The 27,931-nt window shown below is 43.2% G+C and overlaps 1 protein-coding gene across 5 annotated transcripts in view; it reads left to right on the forward strand.

Moving 5' to 3' along the window:
* Positions 1-22,093, forward strand: part of LOC122561273 (solute carrier family 2, facilitated glucose transporter member 9-like) — a 233,365-nt gene extending 211,272 nt beyond the window's left edge. For 3 of the 5 annotated variants that reach the window (XM_043712911.1, XM_043712913.1, XM_043712909.1), the window contains 7 exons: positions 1,277-1,409; positions 3,838-4,031; positions 5,150-5,260; positions 13,645-13,746; positions 18,925-18,994; positions 21,189-21,316; positions 21,821-22,093. In XM_043712911.1, the coding sequence (XP_043568846.1) occupies positions 1,277-1,409; positions 3,838-4,031; positions 5,150-5,260; positions 13,645-13,746; positions 18,925-18,994; positions 21,189-21,316; positions 21,821-22,066 (984 nt within the window). In that variant the 3' untranslated portion in view covers positions 22,067-22,093. The remainder of the gene's footprint in view (positions 1-1,276; positions 1,410-3,837; positions 4,032-5,149; positions 5,261-13,644; positions 13,747-18,924; positions 18,995-21,188; positions 21,317-21,820) is intronic. The other 2 variants (XM_043712910.1, XM_043712912.1) reach the window with 2 other exon arrangements.
* The last annotated feature ends 5,838 nt before the right edge of the window (positions 22,094-27,931 follow it).

Raw genomic sequence — 27,931 nt, forward strand, 5'->3', positions numbered from 1 at the left:
TCGGTGTGGACTTGTTGGGCCGAAGGGCCTGTTTCCACACTGTAAGTAATCTAATCTAAATGCTGCATGTACTTGCCTTCCTGTGTATTTAGCTCTGATGTACATACATACACAAACTCCACCCCACTCCCATCCCAGCTTCTGACCCCAGTCAGTTCTCTTCCCAATTGCCCTGAAAACTTTCAATCTCTAGTTTTTCTAAACTAAGATCACTCCTTGGTACATACAGTTTTCCATTAACACACCACAGGCGTCCATAGCCACTTGTTTTCTGGACAATGCCAGAGTAAGGTCACAGTTTCACAACACTGAACTCAATTTACTCTTAAAGTAAACTTAATAGAAATAACCCACATTCATCTGCCTCTTTGGTAAAATATCTCTTCCAAAAATGACATTATATATTTTAATTATACATCTTCCATCACATTACCCCTGGTACACTGGCTCCCACGGATTCCTTCCCAGTTTTGGGCACCTCGTGTTTCCCACCTGCTCTGATTTATATACATCTTTTCCCCCACCCCAGTGTACTCTCTACAGTTTACCTGTCTCCTGGTATACCTGTTGCAATCTACATATACTCTATTATATTTGACCTTTGACAGAAATGCTACAGTGTCTGTGTATTTGGCTCTGGTGTACATACATACACAAACCCCACCTCACTCCCATTCCTGGTTTGTATGTGCTTGTATTTAGGTCAAACTGAACACTGGTTTAGGTAATGAGCTCACTTCTAAGCAGAGGTTTCTCCAGATACAAATCCACATTGGCTTTCTCTCCTTTGTATATGACTTATTTTCTTCTTCTCCCCTTCTCTTTGCCTCATTCCCTGCTTCTCTCTGTTTTTCTCCCTCTCTTTCTCTCTGCTTCTTTTTCCATGTCTATCTGCCTTCCTTTCTCTCTCTCTCTCTCTCTCTCTCTCTCTCCCTCTGTCTATTCCTCTTTATTTAACTCCCTCTCTCCTTGTTCATCTCTTTTCTTTATGTTCTCTCTGTGTTTATTTCTGAGTCTTCCTCTTCTGCTCTCTCTCTCTCTCTCTCTCTCTCTCTATCTCTGTTCATGTCTCTCTGTATCTTTCATTCTGTCCATTGTGCACTCTTTGTTTCTCTCTCTCTCTTTTTCTGACTCTGTCTCTCTGTGTCCATCTCTTTCTTGTCTCTCCCCCACGCCCCGACTCCCGTCCATCTCCTTTCTATCCTTCTTCCTGGCTGATTATTGGTCACTCTCTCTTCCACACCCCACACCCCTCCATTTCTGTGACTGTCTACAGGAGAAGGATTGGCCTCTCTTGCTGTCTCTGATCATGGCTCCAGCCCTGGTTGAACTGCTGTTCCTTCCTTGGTTCCCAGAAAGTCCGCGATATCTGCTGATCCAGAAAGAGGACATTGCAGCCACAGTGCGAGGTGTGAACTGGGAATGGGGATGGAGGGGAGGGCTGGGGGAGGGAGGAGAAGAGGAGGGGAGAGAGGGGGTGGAATTGTGGATGGAGAGTTGGAAGGGGAAGGAGTGGAGGGAGAGGAAGCAGCAGAAGGTGGTGTGTTGTGTTGATGACTAAAAGGGGACTTAAAATATCAGTTGAAAGTAGCTCCAAAGCATGTGGTAGAGCTCAATCTTTCCTACTTTCAGTGTGACAGAAACAATCAGCATTGTCACTCCAGGATGAAAGTAGAAAACAATTTAGAATATTTGATAAAAGCGAGTTCCATAATATCACTGATAATTTTATCAGTCTTCACATTGCGAGTACCTCAATTGTGCGGTGTGCCACTATGACTGTGCAAAATGGGACAGACTTTGAACTGATCTAGCAACTCACAACTGGGCCTCATGAGGTGCTGTGTGCACCACCAACAGCCGAATTGTATACCAACACAAACCAACCTAAATTAAAACTGGAGATTTTGGAGATCTGAAACAAAAACAGAAATTGCTGGAGAATCTTAGTGGATCTGGAAGCATCTACAGGCAGAAAGCAAAGTTAACATTTTGAGTCAACGCCTCGTTAACAGAACGGCTGCTCGCCCTCCTCACCCAGGCCCACACTTCGACCTGACCAGCAACAACTCAACCACAAAGCAGCCCTCTCAAAAATTGCCAGAACAATACCCAGCAGTTCCCACACCTAGCTGAACTCCCTAGTGTTTCCAGTGTCAGCAGTTCGCAGTCCGTGCTGTGAGCACTTTAGGCCTTGCTTTTAATGCTTGTGCCACACAGGTACCTGGTAATTACCACCTGCAACAAAAGAGAGTCTAACCTCCTCCCCTTGATGTTTAATGGCATTGCCATCACTGAATTCCCCACTATCAACATCCTGGGGGTCATCATTGACTAGGAACTGAACTGGACTATCCACTAAAAATACTGTGGCTGTAAGAGCAGGTCAGAGGCTGGATATTCTGCAGTGAATAACTCTCCTTGTGACTCCCCAAATTTTGTCCGCCATCCACAAGATACAAGTGAGGAGCGTGAGGGAATACTCCCCTCTTACCTAGATTCGTGCAGCTCCAACAACACTCAGTCAGTTTGACATCACTCAGGACACAGCAGCCTGCCTGACTGGCACTTCATCTCACATCTTCAGCATTCACTTTCTCCACCACCGATGCTCGGTATCAGTATTATGTATTATCTGTTAGATGCACTGCAGAAATACACCAACAGCACCGTCCAAACTCACAACCACAACCATCTAGAAGGACAAATGCAGCAGATGCATTGGAACACCACCACCTGTAAGTTCCCCACCAAACCACTCACTATCCTGACATGGTATTATATTGCCGTTTTCAGTGTTGCTGGGTCAAAACTCTGGGACTTGCCCCTTGCCCCCCACTCCCATCCCCAAAAACATTATGAGTGTCCCGTGCACCCTCCAATCTGCAACAGTTCAAGATGGTGGCTCACCACCACATTCTCCAGACCATAAAGAGCAATAAATGCTGGCCCAGCCAGCATGGCACACTTCCCACTGATGAATTAAAAAATTATGATTGGCTATGTGAATGGGTCTCTGTCTGCATCTGTTTCAGCTACTGTTTCATATTTTCGCTTTTCCCCTTGTACTAATGAGAGATTGTAGCTAGACAGTGGGCCAGGTCACTGCTGGATTGTCCCAGAAACACATTTGGAGCCAGGGTTTTAATCTTGTCCAGGTGGTAGATCATGGATTAGTGGTGCTGGAAAGGCACAGCAGTTCAGGCAGCATCCGAGGAGCAGTAAAATCGACGTTTCGGGCAAAAGCCCTTCATCAGGAATACCCTTCATCATTGTTTTTACCTCATTGTTTTTACCCAGGTGGGTGGATCAGGCAGCCTTTTCCACACCCTCTGTGCTGAACTGGCTGAACAACCTGTTCCTCTTCTTCTGCAGAGCAGTGGTTCAATAGCATCTCCCAATGACCATGTGTCAGTGAGCAAGAGAGAAGGTGAAATAACAGTCTCACTCTCACCAACACTGTCTGAGAATGAAATGGTCAGTCTGCCCAGGGTCACAAGATCATAAGAAATGGAGCAGAAGGAGGCCATTCAGCCCAATGAGTCTGCTTTGTCAATCTGCTTGGCCTCACATTCCTGTCTACTGCCCAACTGAGGTGAAAGATGGCTATTTGGGATCAGAGGTGAGATGCAAGATGGTCTTACTGGGGCTGCATCTTGTTGCGCCATTGTGCATAATAAATTCCAGAGACAAATTCATTTGTGCCTCACATAGTGGGCAAGTCTAACTGGCCACAGAGAGTTGGGAAAATGGGTGAGATACCAGGGACTGAATCTGTGGCCATGTTGAATAATCAGATAATTTATTTTTTCTTTCCTTTGCCATTCTTTCCCCTAGCACTAACGTGGTATCGGAACAAGTACAACAGCAACATACAGGCAGAGATTGAGGAGATGCAGGAAGAGCAGAGATCATTGACTTCCTTACAAACCATCTCAGTTTTCCAGCTGATAGCCGATTACTCAGTCCGATGGCAGCTCGTGTCAGTCATTGTGATCAACATTGGGATGCAGCTTTCAGGAATAGACGCGGTGAGTGAGGATGGAAACGAAGGGAAATTGGGTTTGTCAAAGAAGCGAGAGGCCAAAAGGGAGAAAGACTTGCTTTTCCTTTGCACATTCGTGACCTCAGAACATCGCAAAGCACTTCACAGCCAATGACTAACATTTGAAGTGTGGCCACTGTTGTAAGGTAAGAAACACAGCAATCAGTTTGCACACAGTAAGTTCAGCAAGGAACGAGATAAAGACCAGATTATCTCTTTAAAGATATTGGTTGAGTGACAAATATCATCAGACCATCAGAGAGAACTCCCCTGTTCTTCAGTTCGACCATGAGATCTTCTACATCTGCCTGAACTGACACATGAGGCTTCAATTTAACTTGCTGTCCTCATTCAATGGGGTATTCCTTCAGTACTGACCGTCTGACAATGCGGCACATCCCCACCTGACCCTCTGACAGTGCTGCACTCCTTCAGTACTGATCCTCCAACAGTGCAGCAGTCCCTCAGCACTGATCCTCTGACAGTCCTGCACTCCCTCAGTACTGACCCCCTGACAATGCAGCACTCCCTCAGTACTGATCCTCCAACAGTACAGCAGTCCCTTAGCACTGATCCTCCAACAGTGCGACACTCCCTCGGTACTGATCCTCTGACAATGTTGCACTCTTCCAGCACTGACCCTCCAACAGTGGAGTATTCCCTCAATACTGACCTTCCGACAGTCCAGCATTCAGTCAGTACTGACCCTCCACTAGTACAGCATTCCCTCATTACTGACCCTTTGACAATGTGGCACTCCCTCAGTACTGACCCTCTGACAGTGCAGTGCTCCCTCAGTCCTGACTCCCTGACAGTGGTGCACTCCCTCACTATTAACCCTCTGTAATGTTGCATTGTCCCTCACTACTGCACTTGGAGTGCCAGCCTGGATCTTGTGCTCAAGCTTCTGAAACATTACTTGAACTCCCACCATCTTACTCTGAGACAGAAGTGTTACCACTGAGTGACAGCTAACACTACCCAATGATGAGCTGCATTTGAGAATATACCAGACTAAGATCTGTTTCTGTCAATGATTTGTTTCATGATTAATTTGAGCTGCAAACTGATCTGCTTGTATAAACCAATCTGTTTTTCTTTCAGATCTGGTTCTATACAAATAGGATATTTGAAAAATCTGGGATCCCTAAGCAATATATCCAATACACTACTGTGGGGACTGGTGCAATTGAGGTTGTTGCCGGACTGATTGGGGTAAGTTACAGCTTATTTCCTATTTCACCAAGAACCCTAAAACAAAAAGCCAGGCATGGAGACATTTGTAATAAATTCCTGAAGATGCTGTAACCCTGAAGGACCAGCGGAAAATGCTGGAAATACTCAGCAGGTCAGGTGACATATAAAGACAGGAACAGGATGAAATGGGGGAGCCACAAACGTGGGTTCGGTCGGTTTGGTTCAGGTGGGAGGCTAAAAGGCAAAATATATCTGAAATGGGAATCCAAGCCACCTTAAACCCAACCAGTTCATGTTTCAGTGGAGGTTGGACTAAGGCTCCATAAGTATCCGTATCCTCAATGATGAAAGAGCCCAGCACACAGTGCATAGATAAGGCTGAAATATTCGCTGTAATCATCATCCACAATTGCCAAGTGAACAATTCATCTCGGACTCCTTCAGTGGTCCCCAGCATTACAGATACCAGACTTCAGCCAATTCGCTTCACTTCACGTGATACCAAGAAACAGTTGGAAGCACGGGATACTGCAAAGGCTATGAGCCCTGACAAAGTTCCAACTGTTGTCCAGACTTGTGCTCCAGAGCTAGCGGCTCTCCTAGCCAAGCTCTTCCAGTACAGTTGCAGCACTGGTATCTACCTGACAACTTCCTAGGCATGTCCTATACATTAAAAACAGGACAAATCCAACCCAGCCAATTACCATCCTATCTGTCTGCTCATGATTATCAGTAAAGTGATGGAAGCTATCAAGCAGCACCTGCTCAGCAATGACCTGCTCAGTGATGCCTACTTTGGGTTCCATTAGGACCAAAGCTCCTGACGTATTATAGCCCTGATTCAAACATGGACAAAAGAGCTGAATTCCAGAGATGAGGTGAGAGTAACAGCCCTTGACATCAAGGAGTCCTAGCAAAAATAGAATCAATGTGACTTGGGGGGAGTATTCTGTGTTGGTTGGAATCACACCTGGCTCATAGGAAGATGGTTGTCAGAGGTCAGACATCTCAGCTCCAGGACATCATTGCAGGAGTTCCTCAGGGTAATGTCCTAGGCCCCACCACATTCAGCTACTTCATCAATGATCTTCCCCTCCGTCATAAGGTCAGAAGTGGGGATGTTGCCGATGATTGCACAATGTTCAGCATTATTCACAACTCCTCAGACACTGAAGCAGTCCATGTTCGAATGCAACAAAATCTGGACAATATCCAGGCTTGGACTGACAAATGGCAGGCTGTTACCATCACCAATAGGAGACAACCTAACCACCGCCCCTTGGCATTCAGTGGTATTACCATCACTGAATATCCAACTGTCAACATCCTGGGCATTACCATTGACCAGAAACTCATCTGTATTCACCACATAAACTCAGTGGCGACAAGAGCAGGTCAGAGGTTAGGAATACTGCAGTGTGTGACTCACCCTGACTCCCTAAAGCCTGTGCATCATCTACAAGGTAGCAATGCTAACCACTGAACCATCAAATGCACCCAGTTGGTAGGTAGAGCTAGTGAGGCATTTGCATCACTGTCAGAACAGGTATCTGGAGAGAATAATGAGGTGAAAAATGCCATCTTAAGTGCATATGAGCTCATACCAGAAGCCAACCGATACCATTTCAGGAATCTAAGGAGGGAACCTGGTCAAACGTACATAGAGTTTGAAAGGATCAAACAAAATTAATTTGGTAGTGGTAAGGACATTGAAAATAGATCAAATATATGACATTCTTAGAGAGACGATTATTTTGGAAGAGTTCAAAAATTCACTTCCTGAAGTGGTAAGAACTCATGTGGAAGAGCAGAGAGTTAAGACTGCAAGATTAGCAGCAGAAATGGCAGATGATTATGAGTTGGTTCATAATTTCAATCTGTGAGGGATAGAAATTGGGGAAAGAGAAATCCTTAGGTGGTAAGGGAAAAAGAGATCTCATTGTAAATATTAAAGATAGTTTAGCAGAGGCCAAAAAGAAAACCCATGAGGAGGATAGAGAAGAAATGAAGCTCAGGGTACTTCCACTGTTATAAGGTTGGCTGCATGAAGTGTTGGTGGTTTGGAAAAAAACACTGGGAAGATGGATGTGAGAATACAGGATTTGATTCGATTCCCTACAGTGTGGAAACAGGCCCATTGGCCCAACAAGTCCCTCTGACTAACTCATCTAACACTATGGGCAATTTAGCATGGCCAATTCACCCAACCTGTACATCTATGGACTGTGGGAGGAAACCGGAGCACCCGGAGGAAACCCACGCTGAGACCCTGGTGCTGTGAGGCAGCGGTGCTAACCACTGAGCCACCGTGCCACCCCAGTGAATTTTGAAATGGTAAAGGAAAGCATAGTGGAAGCTGAAAAGCTGCACCAGAATATACAACCCAGTCAGGGATGGTTGAGGAGAAAAAGCCAGATCTCTTTAAAGAATTTACTTGCATTGGTAAGGTGACTCAGGTACCAGGAGGAGTAGGTAAAGGAAGTAAGGTTTTAAGAGATATGGGAGTAGGTCAATCTTTGATGGTGAGAGATGAGGCGATATGTACTTCAGAGGGAGCAGGGCCAGAAAAAGTGATAAAATGTGGAATTCAAGGTGAGGAGAGCAGTGTGGTCAGAGAGGGTGGGGAAAAGCGGTAGGAGGAGTAATAGAGAAATTCTCAGTTCTGGAAGTACAGTTTATCCTTAATAATGATATAGCTTGGTCACAGGTGGGAGTGATGCCTATTGTGATTGAAAAGTCAGTGGAAAATCAGGAAACTGAGGTGTTACAGGAAGTATAGTTACAGAGAAAACTGAATTACAACAGAAAGAGGAAAAGCTAAAGCAGTTGTATCAAAAGGGATACTTAGAAGAATCTGAGTATATCCCAGAATTTTGTTATCTTAAAAATGAAGTCTTCAAGCAGACTAGAAATGGGCAGAAGTTCATGAAATTGTATTACCGGCAGGTTATGGAAAGGAGGTGTTGTGGTTAGTACATGGATTACTTGTGGGAGGTTATTTAGGAGAAAGGAAAACTCAAGCCAACATACAAAACCATTTTTAATGGCCTGGCCTGCATTTGGATATGGTTGAAATTTGCCAAATAGTTGGCATGGTGGCTCAGTGGTTAGCACTGCTGCCTCGCAGCACCAGGGTCCCAGGTTCGATTCCAGCCTCGGGCCTTTGCCTGTGTGGAGTTTGCACATTCTCCCAGTGAGCATGGGTTTCCTTCGGGTGCACCAGTTTCCTCCCACAGTCCAAAGAGGTGCAGGTGAGGCGAATTGACCGTGCTAAATTGCCCATAGATTAGATTAGATTACATTACAGTGTAGAAACAGGCCCTTCGGCCCAACAAGTCCACACCGACCCGCGGCAATTTAGCATGGCCAATTCACCTGACCCTGCATATCTTTTGGACTGTGGGAGGAAACCGGAGCACCCGGAGGAAACCCACGCAGACACGGGGAGAACGTGCAAACTCCACATAGTCAGTCGCCTGAGGCGGGAATTGAACCCGGGTCTCAGGCGCTGTGAGGCAGCAGTGCTAACCACTGTGCCACCGTGCCGCCCACAGTGTTAGGTACATTAGTCAGAGGGAAACGGGTCTGGGTGGGTTACTCTTCGGAGGGTCGGTGTGGACTCATTGGGCCGAAGGGCCTATTTCCACACTGTACGGAACCTAATCTAATCATGTCATTGTGTCACGTAATTGGAAAAGCTCAGGCTGTGATAAAACTAGTACACTGTATACCCACTCCCACATTTGAGGGATCTTTCACAAGAGTATCAGTTGATTGAGTCAGACCCTTGCCTAAAACAAAAAGTGGGAACCAGTATTTGTTGACCATAACAGATGTGGCTACTAGATTTCCAGAGGCAATTCCATTACTCAATATCATGGGCCAAAAGGATTGTAGAAGAGATACTCAAATTTTTTACGAGATATGGACTACCGACAGAAATACCTTGGATCATGGGTCAAATTTTATATCAAAGTTATTCAAAGAAATTTCAGATAGCTTAGGAATAAGATTCAAATACATTGTATACCATTCAGGATCACCTGGAGCATTAGAATGGTGGCATCAATCCTTAAAGACTGTGTTGAGGGCTTATAGTCAAGATTATACAGAGGACTGGGATAAGGGAATTCCATTTGTACTTTTTGCAATTAGGGATACACCTAATGAATCAAATAAATTCTGTACATTTGAATTAGTTTTTAGGCGTGAGGTAAGATGAGCACTGAAATTAATTAAGGAGAAATTGGTGAGTCAGAGTTCAGAGACCACTTTTTTGGGCTATGTGTCAGATTTCAAGAAAAGATTAAATAGAGCAGATGAGTTGGCTAGACAACATTAAAATTAGGGTCGAGAATGTGGTGCTGGAAAAACATAACTGGTCAGGTAGCATCCGAGGAGCAGGAGAATCGATGTTTCGACAATAGGCTCTTCACCAGGAACGAGGCTTTTGGGCCAAGGGGGCTGAGACATAATCTTTTATCTCTTAGCTCCCTTGGCCCATAAGCCTCATTCCTGCTCCTCAGATGCTGCCTGACCTGCTGTACTTTTCCAGCACCACACTCTCGACTCTGATCTCCAACATTTGCAGTCCTCACTTTCTCCTAGAATTTAAAATTAGTACAGCATGTGATAAGACAGGAAGCACACAAGAAATTTAAAAAGTGGAGATAAAGTTTAGTATTATTACCAGTGGGAGATGAACCTTTAAGGCAAGATTTAGTGGGCTTTATCAAATCAAATGAAGATTAAATGAGGTGAATTACTTGATAAGAATGCCAGATAGAAAGAAATCTCACAGAGTGTGTCTGTGAATATGCTCAAAAGGTATTTTGATAGGGAAGGAAAGCAAAAGGAGAATATGTTACTGGTTACAACACGGAGTGAAGAACCAAGTTCAGATTCTGAATTTCAAATTAAATTGGACAATGAGGAAGTACTCAAATTATTGAGTTACCTTCCAGAGAAAAATCAAAATGACCTGAAAGATTTATTACAATCACATGGGGAGATATGGATATAAGATGGGAAGTACTGATCTGATTATGTATGATGTAGATACTGACAATGCTGTTCCGATTAAGTAACATCCTTATACTCTTAACCCTCTAAAGTTGGCACAGGTTGAAAAAGATTGAATGCATTCTTAAAGACAATAGAATGAAAGTGAATTGCAGCGAACCGAGCTCATATATTGATAGTGCCACAACCAAATGGTACTTGACAATTATGTGTGAACTCTCGCAATGTCAATACATTACAAAATTTGATTCATATCCCATTCCACATTTGGAAAACTGTATTGAGAAGGTTGGATCAGCAACTTATATTTCAAAGTTGGACTTACTTAGAGGACACTGACAGGTACTTTTATCCAAAAGAGCGAAGAACATTTTAGCTTTTGTGACACTGAATGGACTGTACCAGTTTAAAGGCATGCCATTTGGTATGAAAAATGCGGCAGCCATATTCCAAAGACTAACCAATGAAGTTATTTTGAGATTACTAATTGTGTGGTGTGCACTGACGACCTGATTTTTAGTCACACATAGAAGGAACATTCGGAGTATCTATCGGAATTGTTCGATTGACTTCGGGAGACGGGCTTGGTGATAAACTGGCAAAGATACAGTTCATGAAAGCCCGAGTCACATTCCTAGGCCACGTTATTGGATGTGGAAAGATAGCCCCACGCGAGTTTCCCATAACACCAATGAAGAGGGAAGCACTACGATTCCTGGGACTGAGTGTTTTTTATCGGAGATTCACACCGAATTTTAACAGTGTGTGGTTGCTTCACTGACGTGTTGAAGAAATGTAGAAAATATCAGTGGACGGAGGAATGTCAGCAGGCATTTTACAGCCTGAAAGCAGTGTTAACCATTGCAGCAGGGTTAGCCACACCTAATTATGCAAATCCATTCAAGGTAGCCATCAATGCGAGTGTTGTCCCTAACACTTTCCCTCCACCACCCACACACATTCTCTCTGTGTCTTCCTTTGTCCCATCTTTCTCTCTCTCTGTTCCTCTTTCTTTCTCCCTCTTCCTCAGCATCTTTCTACCGTTTTCTCAAAGTTCCTGGCTGGTTTATTTGCTCTTTTGCACAACAGCACACGATGTATGAACAGGAACTGATGTGCGAGGAGAGGATTCTTTGTCTCACTGTTCATTACTTCAACTAACAGCAGAATTTATTCTGTGAGCTGCTCTCTCCTATTTTAAGTGGAGCATGACCCACGCTATGTAACACTGAATAAGGTTTTTGACAATTAAAGAGACTAATGCTGGTGGTTTTTGGTCCCAGGAGTGAAATTGCTTGGTGCTTTTTGACTTTAATAAACAGAAGATGGTGCAGATTTGAGAACGAATCCTCTCTCACAGACTAGTCTAAGTCTCCAGCTCTGATGTGCTGACAGTTATAAGACCCTCCTAGAACTACAGCAAGAACTTTAACCTCAGCTGCACATAGTTACTCACAGAAACTCACAGTGCTGTCATCGATATAGGCCCTGAGTGGGAGAGGCAATGTTACCCACTGGAACTGGAAGGATTGGTTATAAAATTACAACCATTTGTTAAACTTTACTATCCTCGTTTACCTTCACCACCCGTTGGTGGAATTCATTTCGCGTGGACTCCAGGAGGTTTGTTGGAAGGTTTGTGCAAGATTTGGTATATTTACTGGAACGGAGCCAGCAATGCAGGACTTGGTTACATAGAGAGATGAGGATTGTTCTCCTTAGAGCAGAGAGATTAAGAGCAGATTTAGAGGATGCGATCAAAATCGTGGGGAGAAACTGTTTCTAGTGGTAGAGTCAGTAAACAGAGGACACAGACTTAAAATAATTGAAAAAAGAAGCAGCATGAGGGTGAATTGTTTTTGATGCAGCAAGTTGTGATATGGAATGCGCTGCCTGAAATGACTTGGATACAGACTTGAGGGAGAAATACTTGCAGGATTGTGCTGTAGGAATCCACATCACATCAGCAGCCCTATTTGCAGTGGAAAGGAAGGAATAAGGAGTTGTCTTAATTAACTCTGATTTCAGCAACCTTTATCCATCATTATTATCAGAATACAGTGAATTTCAGTGAAATTTTGTGACAAGAGAAAGTGAAACGCAAGTTTAGCATATGACTCGCATTCATGGATAACTCAATCCCTAAGTTTCTGCTCTTCTGCTTATAAAGCACTCCATATTTTCTTTATAAATGCACCAACACTCCTCAATTAGATTCCAGTCTTTAATTCACTCCCATTGTCTATCATTCTATATATAAACCCCTAAACTTCTCAATTAGATTTCAGTCTGTAATTCATTCCTGAATATCTGTTATTCCAGATTTAAACCTGACACCTCAAAATCCATGATTAACTTCCAATCTCTGCTCCTGGGTACCTCCTGTTCTATATATAAAACATGTGAACCCTTCAATTAGATTGCAGGCTATAATTCATTCTGGTTATCTGTTACTGTATTTATAATAACCATCTGAATCCCTCTATTAGATTCCAGTCTGTAACACAATTCCAGGTATTTGTTATTCTACAAATAAACTATTCTGAGCCCCTTAATTGGATTCCAGGCTGTAATTCACACCTGGATCTCAGTTGTACTATATACAAACCACCTGAATTCCTTGATTAGATTCCAGCTTGTAAAGCACTCCCAGGTATCTATTATTCTATACATGAACCACCCAAACACCTCCATAAGATCCCTGTATATAATTCGCTCCAGGATGTCTATTCTATATATAGTCCACCTTGAACCTCTTAAGTTCCAGTCTCTAAACTCACTCCTGAGTATGTGTTGTTCTAGGTATAATCTATGTTTAACCCCTCGATTAGATTCCACTCTGTAACTCACTTCTGGTTCTGTTATTTTACATAATCCAGCCTGAACACCTTGATTAGCTTGCACTCTGTAACTCATGGGGAGTGTCTGTTATTCCTCTCTAAAGTTATCTCTCACTCACTTTTTTGATAGCTGAGGAGTCTGGGATCTGCAAATGTGAAGAGACCTATTTTTGCTGAGGTCTAGGGAGTGCCAGATATTGGACATCATTTTAATATTGGGCAAGGGTTATATTTGGGGTTTTTGACTTGGGCTGACTGTTGGTGGGATGTTTTGGGAGTTGGAATTGGGGGAGGATGTGGTAAAAGCAGCTGACCTGTGGTACAGGGGTCAGTGGCCGAGGATGGTGGAGCTGGGGGGAGGGCTGAGAGGTGTCCTGACCCAATGTAGTCTATACTTAATGACCTGCTCATCACCTTGGATACAGAGGAGATCATTTGTTGCTAATGAAACAGGTGCTGTGTTGACTGAATTACAGAGTGAAGCACTGTTTTCCAGTGGCACCGTCTGATTGGTTCATTTTGTTACTCTTTGTGATTCAGAGTTTAACGATCGAGAGAGTAGGGAGACGTCCTTTGCTGATTGGTGGATTCAGCTTCATGGGATTCTCTTGTGCTGGGATCACAATGTCATTACTATTTGAGGTAATTCTTGATTGTCTCTGTTTATCCAGTCAGAGTCTTCACCTCATTTATTAACATACTGGCACCTGTATGTCCAGGGCTGAGTTGGTATTGCAAACGTATGAACAGGGTTTGAATCCAAAGTCATTTCCAACATCAGAAAATCCCAATGTATTTACAGCCAACAATATACTGTGGCCTCAGCTGAATCATTACATTCATCTTTTGGAAATGTATTTCAGGGAGGATCTTGGAGAAGATTAGATTAGATTAACTACAGTATGGAAACAGGCTCTTCGACCCAACAAGTCCATACCAACCCTCCGAAGAGTAACCCACCCAGACCCATTCCCCACATATACCCCTGACTAATGTACCTAACTCTATGGGCAATTTAGCATGGCCAATTCACCTAACCTGCACATCTTTAGATTGTGGGAGAAAACCGGAGCACCTGGAGGAAACCCACACAGACACGGTGACAATGTGCAAACTCCACACAGACAGTCGCCTGAGGCTGGAATCAAACCTGTGCCCCTGGTGCTGTGAGGCAGCAGTGCTAACCACTGATCCATTGTGCCGTCCATCAGTAGAGGCTGTTGGGAATTTTGTAGATTTTCAAAGTTTGTGAGAAGATTTGTAGCTCGGGTGCTCGTTGTTGTGGTTCTGTTTGCTGAGCTGGGAATTTGTGTTGCAGACGTTTCATCCCCTGTCTAGGTGACATCCTCAGTGCTTGGGAGCCTCCTGTGAAGCACTTCTGTGATGTGTTCGCCTATACAATGTATTCGCCAAAAACGGATACCCGCGCAATTTCATCAACAGATGCCTAAGGGAAAGACAATGGAACAAGGACATGCCGCAACTCAAAGGACTAGCCACACTACCATACATCAAGAGCATTTCCGAACTGACAGCCAGACTACTGCTACCACCAAGACTCATAACAGCACACAAACCAACAGCCACTCTCAGACAACTCACCAGAACGAAGGACCTGATACCCAGCATGAGAAAAACTAATGTAGTGTACAAAATCCCATGCAAGGACTGCACAAAACACTACATGGGACAAACAGGAAGACAGCTAACGATCCGCATCCATGAACACCAACTAGCCACGAAACGACACGACCAGCTATCCTTAGTAGCCACACACGCAGATGTCAAGCAACATGAATTCGACTGGGACAACACTACTATTATAGGACAAGCCAAACAGAGAACAGCCAGGGAATTCCTAGAGGCATGGCACTCATCCACAGGTTCAATCAACAAACACATCGACCTGGACCCAATATACCGACCACTGCAACGGACGGCTGGAACTGACAAACGGAAGCGGCAGATTCAAACCACTATAAATGCCGGAGGAAACATCACAGAAGCGCTTCACAGGAAGCTCCCAAGCACTGAGGATGTCACCTAGACAGAGGACGAAATGTCTGCAAAACAAATTCCCAGCTCGGCGAACAGAACCACAACAATTTTGTAGATTTGTAGGGAAACTAGGATTGTTCTGCTCTGAGAAAGTGAAGGAGAGGATTTGAGATGTTCAGAGTTTATGTAAATCGAGTACAATTGGAGAAACTGTTTCCATTATCTGAAGATGAGGGAGTTGGCTGATGGTGACAGATTAAGTAAAATGGATGTGCATTCTCAGAAATCTAGAAAAATGAGGTATTGTTCAATTGAAAGAGGCAGGATTCTGAGAGGATTTGACTGGGTAGATATTGAGAGGCTGTTCCCCCCCGCTCCCCCCAACTCGAGAATCTGAAATCTAGAACAGGTTTCCAAACAGTGAATTGGATGGGGCACATCGGGATGGTGAGCTGCCCTTCCTCCCAGCACCAATGGCAACTGTGGAGGGGACACATCCTAGTCTAGAGTCATTAGTATGACCAGCGTTGGACCCACAGGATCAGAAAACACTTTAAGTGGCAAATGCCGAGGACAGAGACCTGGCAGAGACTGACTGTGTCTGGTGTGAGGGAGAAACCAGCTGAGCTGGGAAAGTTGAGTAGCAGCTTCAAATGCTGCTAAAAATCATACAACACCAGGTTATAGTCCAACAGGTTTAATTGGAAGCACACAAGCTTTCGGAGCTTCCAATTAAACCTGTTGGACTATAACTTGGTGTTGTGTGATTTTTAACTTTGTACACCCCAGTCCAACACCGGCATCTCCAAATCAAACTTTCTTCCCCTCTCTGTCTTGTACGAGCTGCTTACCCCAGGATACTGACTCAGGCCAGCGGGTATGTTTGTGTAGAGAGGAGAGCAGTTGTGACGAGGGACTTGTTGATGTGTACAGGATATTTGGAAGAGGGAGTGATGAGTGAATGGGTTGGGAAGTGTGTGGAGAATGGAAAGGCAGACATATGTACGTAATTGGACATGTTGGCTGAAATCTGTGTAACTACATAAAATAATAGCATTTTCCACACAGTACTTTAGAGTTTCATATTTGCGTGATGTATTGTAGGCTGATCTATAATACACAAACTTTAATTACACGCTGAATGTTTCTATGCTGCTTTATGGCTGCTTTGTTTTTGCTGGTGTCTGGGGTCACATTAATTTTCAAACAGTAAAATGGAGTCACATTGGAAAATAGTTTGGAAGCACTGGTCTAGAATTAGCACAGTCTCGGTATACAGAGGCATTCATTTAGGATTCAGGTGAGAAATTTCTTCACCAAACACTTGTTTGATGGCACGATGGCTCAGTGGTTAGTACTGCTGCCTCACAGCTCCAGGGACCTGGGTTCGATTCCAGCCTCAGGCGAATCTCTGCGTGGAGTTTGCATTTCTCCTTGTGTCTGTGTGGGGTGCTCTGGTTTCCTCCCACAGTCCAAAGATGTTCAGGTTAGGTGAATTGGCCGTGCTAAATTGACAGCAGTGTCCAGGGATGTACAGGCTGGGTGGGTTAGCCATGGAGAAGGTAGGGGGTGGGATGCTCTTTGGAGGATCAGTGTGGACTTGATGGGCCGAATGGCTTGTTTCCACACTGTAGGGATTCCAAAATCTTTGAAATTCTCCCTCAAAAGATCTATGGATCAGTTGTGGAGTATATTCAAGATTGTGATCAATAGAGTTTTGAGGTCAGAAGTCACACAACGCCAAGTTATAGTCCAACAGGTTAATTTAAAATCACAAGCCAGGTGCCATAATTGGCCAGATACTGTGTTGGTCAAGGGCAGTCATGTTCACCATTTCTTGAGTTCAACTTTTTTGTCCATGTTTGAGCTAAGACTGCAATGACGTCAGGAGTTGAGCAGCTCTGGCAAACTCCAAACTGAGCATCAGTGAGCAAGATATTGCTAAACAAGTGCTGCCGAATAGCATTATTGATGACATCTTCCATCATTGTATTGATGATCAAGAATGTATTAATGGGGAGGCAATTGGCCAATTTGATTTGTCCTGCTTTATGTGCGCAAGACATTTCTGGGCAATTTTCCACATTTGTCAGGTAGTTTCTAATGTTTTTGCTGTACCAGAGTAGTTTGGCTAATGTCACACAAGTTCTGGAGCACACGACGTCTGTACTCATGCAGGAATGTCGTCATTATCCATAGTTTCCAACTTCTAAGCGTCAGTATTGATGGAGTGCGGCACTGTCACAGCGTCAGTGCTGAGGGAGCATTGCACTGTCACAAGGTTAGTACTGTCTAGGGTGACTACTGAGGTATTGATGCACTGGCAGAGGATCAGTACTGAGGGAGTGTTGAATGGTTAGAGGTCAGTACCGAGGGAGCCCTGCCTTGTTAGATGGTCAGTAACTGAGGGAGACAGCACTGGTGCTAGGCCAAGAATGAATGGGCGCTGGATTGCTGCAGTGCCATATTCTGGATGAGATATTCAAGGAAAAAACTCTGTCGTTCCAAAGGTGGGAGTTTCAGGAAAACCATAGGAGCTCTCCCTGGGATGTCCTAGGTAGGAATGTGAGTTGTGAGGATGATACAAAGAGGTTTCAAGTTATTTTGGACAGGCTGAGTGAGTGGGCAAGAGCATGGCATAGGAGAAAGTGAGGACTGCAGATGCTGGAGATCAGAGCTGAAAAATGTGTTGCTGGAAAAAGGTCAGGCAGCATCCAAGGAGCAGGAGAATCGACGTTTCGGGCATAAGCCCTTCTTCAGGAGCATGGCATATTCAGTATAAAAAGATTATTCACTTTGGCAGGAGGATTGGAGGTTTGGAATACTTCTTAAATAGTGAGAGTGTTGATGTGAAAAATTGATGTCCTCATTCATAAGTTTCTGAAAGCTAGCGTACAGATGCAGCAAGCGATTAGGAATTCAAATGGTATATTGATATGTTGCCCTCTATCACAAGCTGATTTGAGTACAGGAATAAAGATGTCTTGTTTTAGTTGTCCAGAACACTGTTGAGATTGCTCCTGAAGTATTCTGTACAACTCTTGATCCCTTTGCCTTAGAAAGAATATATTTGCCTCGAGGGAGTGCAGCAGTGGTTCATCAGATTGATTCCTGGGATAGTCCCAGGATGAAAGCTTGAAGAGACCGGCCCTCTTGTCTCTGAAATTTACCAAAATAAGTGGTGATCTCAGAAATTTATAAAAAACGTCAGAAGAGTCAACAGGGTGCCTTCAGAAAATTGGTATCCCCTGTCCTGAAGGCATATACAACCATGGAATACAGTCTCAGAGTAAGGAGCAAGCCATTTAAGATTACGATGAGGAGGAATGTTTTTATTCATAGGGTGGTGATTCTTTGGAATTTTCTACCCTAGAGGGCTGTGGAGCTCAGTCATTGAGTATGTTTAAGACAGAGATCAATAGGTTTTTAGTTACAAATGACATCAGGAGAAGGCGTGGTAAAATGGCATTAAGTAGATGATCAGCTATGATCTAGAGCGGTGGAGCAGGTTTGAGAGCTAAATGACCTGCTGCTATGTTTCTGTTTCCTCTATCTACACTAGCCAATACTTATCGCTCACTCAAAGTCAAAAGATCATTTCGTCATTGCTGTGAGTGGTATCTTGCTTTGTTCAAACTGGCTGCATGTTTCTACATTACAACATTGACTACTCTTCAAAGAAGTACCTCATTGGCTGTGAAACACTTTGAGATAGTAAAAGGCACAATCTTTTCTCGTTGTATAATTTGCATTTGTTGATGAATATTATAGGTCAACAGTGAGACGTTATCCACGCTCACCCATGTGCTACTATATTGACAGGTTCCATGGATGCACTATGCCAGTGTGGCTTGTGTTGTTGGGATTATTGCTGGATTCTGTGTTGGACCAGGTATAAAAAATCCTTCTCTCAATGTTGCTTTCTGACCTGCTCATATATTATTGAAGCCATCATTGATGTTCTGTTTCCTCCGACTCAACTATTCCATTTCTCTCATGGATGTTCTCACAAACCCCAACATCTGTAATCTTAAACTTTTCCAAAACTTTGGAATTCCTTCATTTTTATAACATTATCATTGTTTTGAAACCTGCCTCCACACTCCAGCCTTGTGCTTCCCTATCTCTACAATCTCCTCCCATTTCCCCCATACCCATCACCCCTCAAACTGTTAGTGATCACAGCATTCTTAATTCTGGCCTCTTTTGCATCTTTGATTTTATTCTCTTCACCATTTTCAGCAGAGTATTCTACTGCCCCTTTGAACAAAGTTTAACTCATCTGTCCTCATGCCTCCTGGATATGAATTAAGTGTTGTTTTAGAAGACTGGTGTGAAAAGCACCTCTGAATGCTTGGTGATGTTAAAGATGCTATATAAATGCAAATTGTTATTGTTGACCCACTTAACTGGTCAAACATTGCTTCACGCAGTCAATCCTAATCTTGGCCTATTTGGTTTTAAGAAGTATCTTAAAACAGGAGAGAAAGCAGAAAACATTAGGGAAAGAATTCCAGAGTTGGGGGCCAGGAAACCAAAGGCATAGTCACCAAGCTGGAGCAAGTAAATCTGCCTTTCTCCAGTTTCATACCTGATCCAACAGATGATATCTCCAGTGTATTAGGGGTCTCTCCCTGATTAGAGTTTTGGCCTAGTTCTGGAGTGAGGATCAATCACCGCCTCCGCTGATCCAAGTGGCCACACTGATACACCCTGAGGAGGGAACAGTAGAGATCACGAGAAGTGGCAGCTTTAGGAGGAGTGGAGTGGGGGAGAGTAATCAGTTACCCAGCACTGTGACCCTTCACCTCACTGGGCTCCATAAAATCTTTACCCTCCCAAATTGATTCTGGAGATGAGGATGTGGAAAAGTAACGAGTGTGAATTAGCAGGAGTGCAATCAGAATGATAAATGTGGGTCTTGGCGTTTTAGGTAGTTGATTTATTGGTATTGTCCATGAAGAATATATTCCATTTACAATAGAGAATGTATTCAGTGTAATTACATCTTTAATTAGTACTTTTCATGGATCATTGTATATAAACAATGATGAATATATCTTCTCTTTTATTCTTAATGAACAATGGCGCTCATCTCAGAGTTCAGATCCATTTTATCACATTAAGCTCTGTCATGGCCATTATGCAAAAATAATGCAAATCTGGACTAAATTGTTCCTAAACTCATCCTCTGAGTATTAGATTAGATCTCTATCAACATCCCTATTTAAGTAAATGGGGGAGCAAGCCAAGCATTGGAACGTACTACACAGCACATGACACTTAATTTTTACATTTCAATCTTCTCTTTCCGCTTGCAGTAGGCTAGATCTGTGCAGCAGTCAGGCTCGGGGCTGGGGGGTGGGGGGTGACATGTGAGGTGTGGGTAAGGAGGTAAGAGGGAACTCAAACCACCTTTCACCTACACCTGCACTGAATGGGGCTAGTGATAGGAGAGAACAGTTATTGAGAGTTTATCACACATGCCCTCTTTGGATCTAGGACTGGTCGCCTTGACACTTAAAAAAGTAAAGAATATAAAAGGTTCTGAGAATGTGAATACTGCTGCTTGTTTCTCAAGGATCTGCGCAAATAGGTCAATGGCACATTAGTACAAATCACTCTTATAAACTCAATAACTAACTAATTTCTTTCTTTCCTTTCTTGTCTTCCCCCTCCCACTTTCTGGAGGATATTTTTCTCTCACCATCTCTGTCTGCTACTCTGCCTTCTAAACTCTTCCTTTCTTGTTCTCTGTTTGCTTATCATCTATTTTTTGCATTCTTTAAATTGTCTACCACTGTGTTGTTACTTTCTTCATCACTGTTTTACTTCGAGTCCCTTTTTGCCCCCTCTCTCACTTTTTCTCTCTCTCTGTACCCATTTTTTTCCTGCTGTCTGTTTCTCTTGCTTGCTCTCATTTTCTTTTCTATTCTCTGCTCTCACTTATTCTTTTTTCCACTTCTTTCTATCAACTCTCCCTCACTTTTTCTCTAATTTCTCCTCTCTGCCTCACTCTATCTTTCCAACCTCAATCTCCCGTTTATATCCCTCTTATTCTCCCTCTCCCTCCCTTTATTGTGCAGCTGGAGTCCCCTTTCTGATGACTGCTGAGCTGTTTACCCAGTCACATCGTCCAGCTGCTTACATCATTGGAGGGGCCCTCAACTGGCTGTCAAACTTCACTGTAGGTTTTGTTTTTCCATTCCTTCAGGTTAGTAATGTCAGTTAATATTAAATATATAACAAGAGTATATTATAGTTTTTCAATGATAGAATAACAAACAACATATAGTATATACACAGGACTGTTTTACTCAATAATGCATGACATAGCACTCCCACAATACTGACCCTCTGACAGTGCAGCACTCCCACAATACTGACCCTCTGACAGTGCGGCACTCCCTCAGTACTGACCCTCTGACAGTGCGGCACTCCTCAACCTTCGACAGTGTTTTCCTTCCTCCATAGTGCCACGTTGGGGATCTCAGTCTGGTTTTTTGGGATCAAGTCCTGGAGCCATATTTGATCTCTCAATTTTCTTGACTTACAGGTTAGAGCCTCTTCAGACATTCCCAGATAGGAACACCCAGCACTCCAGTATTCCAGATGTGAGATTTGGAAGATAGATTGGGACAGGCACCATTCTGAGTGCCTCATCCTGTGGCAATGCGTGAGATGAGCCTCTAATTTGTGAAATGTGTTCTGTTTGCAGATGTCTGCTGGAGCTTACTGCTACCTGGTTTTTTGTGGGGTATGTTGGATTGTCGCCATCTATGCTTATATTGTCATCCCAGAGACCAGGAACAAAACTTTTATGGAGATCAGTCAGATGTTCTCCTCCAAAAATGCAGCAAGATATCGTGTGTCTCTTGATGAGCTTCAGCTGAGGAAGTTTAAGGGATATGGGACTTTAGAAAACAGTTCTACAGATTTTGAAACTTATTTCATGGATGAATAAACTTAAGGAGTATTGGATGGACAAGCTGGTACTAGCTTTTATTCGATTTTTTTATATTACTAAAGCAATAATCCTGCATTCTGACAAGATCTCCCCCACCCCTCCCCCATCACCCAAGGGTCCTCTGTGTTGAATTTGGTTACAATCTCTCCATCACCAACTTTAGCTCATTCTTTGCTCAGGAGACATTTCAAAAACAGGATGCTCCACCAGCTGTACCCCCCCAGTCTTCCTTCTGTACACACATAGCATCATCAAATCACAGTCCCTGGTCTCTCCTTAACTCCAGAGCTATCGCCTCCAAGTTGGATGGTTGTTGGTTCAATCCCCACCCCAGAGACTTTAACTCCATCATCCTAGTTGACACTCAATTGCAGTACCAAGGGAGTACAGCACTGCCCAAGGTGCTGTCTTTTCAGATGATCCCAGGCCTGTCTGCCTTCCTGGATGGATGAATAATATTCTCCTTGAATCAGAGATGACAAAAGAAATTTCATAGCCACTATTTGAAAAAGAACACTGAAGTTATAGCTGGTGTCCTGACTGTTATTTATTACTCAACCACAATATCACCACAACCAATTATCCAGTAAAGTAACCAAAATTGTTACGTTGACTCCCTGTCTACCACACCTCGATTTTAAAAATTCTTGTTCCTGTTTGCAAATTTATTAATTCCCTCACACTATCTCTGCAATCTCTTCCATCTCTACAACCCTCTGAGATCTCTTCACTCCTCTGACCCCGAGCACATTCCTGATTTTAAATTTTCCTGTGGTGGCTGGGCTAGGCCTCAAGCTCCAGAATTGCCTCCCTCAATCTCTCAGCCTCTCCATCTCCCATTGCCATCATCCTTATATGTGACTCATTGTGAAGTGGTATTTGATAATCACTATGATGTGACTTGACATGTTTTATTTTGGTTAAGATACTATATCAATGCAAGTTATCTGTTGTTAAAGAGAGCCAAATCCAGAGTGTGTGTGTTCACATCCTGCCATGGGCAGCCAATAATTTGAATTCAGTTTTATAAATCTGAAAATGAAAAGGTCAATGTCGGTAAACATGACCATGATACACCCAAAAACATAACTAGTTCACTAATCCCCTTAAGGGAATCTGTTGGCGTTACCCATTCTGGGCCTATAGATTTACACCAGAGTTACAGAACCGGTAAATGCCTTCTAAGGCAGACAAGCAAGTTATAATGACAGCAAAGATTCGAGAGCAAATATGGATTTCCAGCAACACCCCTCTATCCAGTTTTTTTATTCACACAAGATGTAGGCATTACTAGTGAAGCAAGTATTTATTTCCAAACTTAATTACCCCAAGGACAGTTAGAAGTCAACCATATTACTGTGGATTTAAAGTCACATGTACGTTAGACCAGCAGTTTCCTTCCTGAAAGGACATTAGTGAATCAGACATTATTTTTCCCCAACAGTTGACAATAGTTTTATGGTCATCATCAGACTCATAATTCCAGATTTGTTATGGAATTCAAATTCCACCAACTATCATAGCAAGATTCAAATTCAGGTCATAACCTGGGTTTAAGCATTAATACACTGGTGATTAATAAACTCAGCCATAGCCTCCCCATAAACAAAGAAAGAATTGTCAGTTATTATAGTCCCTTCCTAAACCTCTCAAACTCGCTTCCCTCTTTTAAGGTTTGCATTAAAACCAACCTATTACAATAGTCGCCTGCGCCCAAATATGTCCTTCAGTGTTAGGTTATGTAATTCAGTGTTAGGTTTTTTTTAATGGTTTTGAAGAGCTTTGGGAAATGTCATTATGTTGAAGGTTCTGCATAAACGTAAGTTATTTTTGATGATGAGCTTGAGATCAAGAAATGCTGGTGGTTCCTGTGATACATGTTCTAATTTGGCTGTATTGGGAATATCAATACCATGCATCCTCACCCAGGAGTCAAACATTGACTCATCACTTTTTGTATTTCTTGTTTCTGGATACTTTAATACTTGTGGTTTAATACTGGATACTTGTGGGCGGCATGGTGGTACAGCGGTTAGCACCGCTGCCTTACAGCACCAGAGACTTGGGTTCAATTCCCAACTCAGGTGACTGACTGTGTGGAGTTTGTACATGCTCCCCGTGTCTGCGTGGGTTTCCTCCCACAGTCCAAAGATGTGCAGGTTAGGTGAATTGGCCATGCTAAATTAGGTGAAGGGGTAAATGTAGGGGAATGGGTCTGGGTGGATTGTGCTTCAGTGGGTCGGTGTGGACTTGTTGGGCCGAAAGGCCTGTTTCCACACTGTAAGTAATCTAATAGCTTCAGGTCTGTAAGGTTAGTGGCTCAAACAGCTAAGAGTTAATCTTTGCATCTGCTTTGGAACAGTGAGCTGTTCTGGCAGAGGAGAGTACAGCCCAATGGTGTTCAATATGCTTCAGACAGATCTGGTAATAGGTGACAGCGCAACCAGCTGCATTCTGTAATTCTTTTGACTGGGGGGAGCAAAGGTAGGTAGGTAGGTTAGGGAGCGAGGTGCTGTATTCTGGAAGCAACTGAGGTCTGAGTGAAGAGGAGGAAAGTAAGAAAAATAGGATGATGTGTGGGAGAGAAAAAGGAGAGGGATTGAATAACATATGGTAATTTGGTTCACTAACTGAGAGTTTGATAAAGAAAAAGAAGGAAGCATTTGTCAAGTACAGCACATTATAGCCCCCTTCAAAAATGTGGTGGCTTAAAAAGGAGATTAAGAGGACAAAGAAGGGCCATGAAATATCATTGGCAGGTGGGATCAAGGAAAACCCCTATGGCTTTTTAAAGTATATTAAGAGTAAGAGAACTACCAAGGAAAGAGTGGGACATATTGGGGGCAGCACAGTAGCTCAGTAGTTAGCACTGCTGTCTCACAGCACTAAGGTCCCAGGTTCAATTCCAGCCGCAGGTGAATGTGGAGTTTGCATGTTGTCCCTCTTTCCTCCCACAGTCCAAAGATGTGTAGGTCAGGGAAGTGGCCATGCTAAATTGCCCATAGTGTGAGGTGCATTAGTTAGAGGGAAATGGGTCTGGGTGGGTTACTCTTCGGAGGGTCGGTGTGGACTTGTTGGGCCGAAGGGCCTGTTTCCACACCCAAGGTAATCTAATCATATTAGAGATCACAGGGAAATCTGTGTGTGGAGCCAGTGGATGTGAATGGGGTCTTAAATGAATTCTTCACATCTGTATTCACAGAGGAGAAAGATATTGTAGCCAGGGGGGTTCAGTAGGTGAGGTTCTAGCACATGTTAAGATTAATAAGGAGGAAGTATTAAACGTTTTAGCAAGTGTAGAGATACCCCCAGGGCCTAATGTGATGTATCCCTAGCTGCTATGGGAGACATTGCTGGGACCCTGATGGATATATTTCGTACTTCACTGGCTGCAGGTACCTGATGACTGGAGGATAGCTGATATGGTTCTTTGTTCAAGATGAGTAGCAGAGATAAGCCAAGTAATTACAGACCAGTGGTAGGGAAGTTATTGGAAAAACATTTTAAGGCATGGGATTAATCAATACTTGGAAAGGCAGGGATTGATAGATCAGGGATCAGCACAGATTTGTTAGAGGGAGATCCTGTTTGACTAATTTAATTGTATTTATTTGTAACAGTAGCTAAATATATTGATGGGGGCAGTGCAGTTGATTGTAGTTTACATGGACTTCAAGGTCCCACATGGAAGGCTGGTCCAAAAGGTAACAGCCCATCGAATCCCAGGAAAGTTGGCAAACTGGATCAAAAATTGGCTTACAACTAGGAGGCAAATAGTAATGGTGGAGGATTGTTTTATAATTGGAAGCCTGTGACCAGTGGTGTACTACAGGGCTCGGTGCTGGGACCCTTGCAGTTTATTATTTACATTAATGACTTAGATGTGAATGTAGAAGGCTTATAGATGACATAAAAAAATCAGTGGTGTTGTTGATAGTGAGAAGGATGGTCTTAGGCTACAGTCTGATATTGTTCAGTTGGTAAATTGGGCAGAGCAATGGCAAATGGAATTTAATCCTGATAAGTGCGAGGTGATGCATTTTGGAAGGTGTAATAGGGAAAGAATATACACAATGTATGGTCAATCTTTAACGAGTACGAGTACTGAGGAACAAGAGGACCTTGGTGTACCAGTCCAAAGATTCCTGAAGGTAGACAGAGTGGTGAAGCAGGCCTTTGGGATGCTAGCCTTCATTAGTCAGGGTGAAGAATATAAGGGCAAAGAAGTCTTGTTACAACTTTAGAAAAGATTGATTAGATCACAGTTGGAATACTGTGTGCAGTTCTTATCACCACACCATTAGAAGGACTTGATTGCACTGGAAAAGGTGCAGACAAGATTCACCAGGATGTTGCTGAGGATTAAAGTCTCAGCTATGAGGCCAGACTGCAGAGGCTGGGTTTGTTTTCCTCAGTGCAGAGGAGACTGGAAGTTCTGATTGATGTTTGCAAACTTATGAGGGACATAAACAGAGTAGGTTAAATGAGAATCTCTTTGCCATGGCATACGTGATTAAGACCAGAGGACATAAATTTAGTGTGAGGAATAAGTCACCCAGAGAGTGGTAAATATAGGGAATGTGCTCCTGAGAGCGTGGTGGAGGCAAGGACTCTCGCAATATTTAAGAAGCAACTGGATGAATACTTAAAGTACCAGGCACACTAAGCTTTGGACTCAGTGCAGTCAAATGGGATTATTGTAATTTGTTTGTTGGTCAACATAGATATGATACACTGAAGGGCCTATTTCTATTCTGTATGACTCTAAACTGCCTTTGAGGTGATGGTGTGGTGGTAACATCACTGAACTAGTAATCCCGCAGTTCTGAGGACATGAGACAGACATGATGGTGAAATTGGAATTCAATCAAATCTATAACTAAAAGCTAGTATAAAGGTAACGGTGTAACCACTGTTGTAAAAACTCAACTAGTTCATTTAGGTCCTTGTGGGAAGGAAATCTGCCATCCTTACCTGTTCTGGCCTGCATTTGACTTCAGACCCACAGCAATGTTGTTGCCTCTTAACTGCCCTATGAAATGGGTTTGCAAGTTACTCGATTCAAGGGTAACAAATGCTGGCTTTGCCAGCAACACCCACACACCACAAAACAATTAAAATAAAGTCACTCTACCTGCAAGCAGGGAGTGTCAGAACACAACCTTGCCAATCTTGGAAGATGACCAAGTGAAGCTGTCGACTTGATGCAATTTGTGATCAGTTTCAGGCACTGGCGCTTTAGTATGGGCTGCAGTGTTTGCTCTCCTCTGAGCTCAGGTTTGTGTGCTGTGTCCTATTATATGGGCAGTTGAGTTTAATGGGCTTTGAAAGTGAAACTCCATTTAAAGACTCTTTATTTTATTTTTGCTAAGCTAAGAGTATATTTATACAGTAAATTAAAAAAATGAATCACAGGCACTCTCGATTCTCCCAAACCACTCATGTTGTCAGACCTTGTGTTGTCTTCATTTGTATCACCTTAATTTAGTGTTAATTATGTTCCTCATTTGCAGAGAACAAGCATTAGCAGCTCGCTGAGGGAATTAGCAGCACATGGAACTTATACCCAGAGACAGCCAGGCCCATTAGTAAACACACAGCAAGGGGAGGGAAAGAAGCAGAAATAACATTAAACAGGTATTTTGGAGCGAGATAATCACATTTTACAACACACTGGCTTATGGGTAAGACATGAAGGCTGGTCCAGCCCCCATTCTCTCACCCACCCACCAACCTTGCAACAACGCTCCACCCCTGAGGCAAATCGTCCATCTGTGATCTGTGCCTTGCTGCTAAAGAGTGCACAGATTAGCAAGGGGATGGATAAATGCCGCCAGTGTGCTTTCCTTATTCTATGCTTTG

The sequence above is a fragment of the Chiloscyllium plagiosum genome, chromosome 22 (assembly GCF_004010195.1).
Source record: "Chiloscyllium plagiosum isolate BGI_BamShark_2017 chromosome 22, ASM401019v2, whole genome shotgun sequence".
NCBI classification, from domain to species: Eukaryota; Metazoa; Chordata; class Chondrichthyes; order Orectolobiformes; family Hemiscylliidae; genus Chiloscyllium; species Chiloscyllium plagiosum.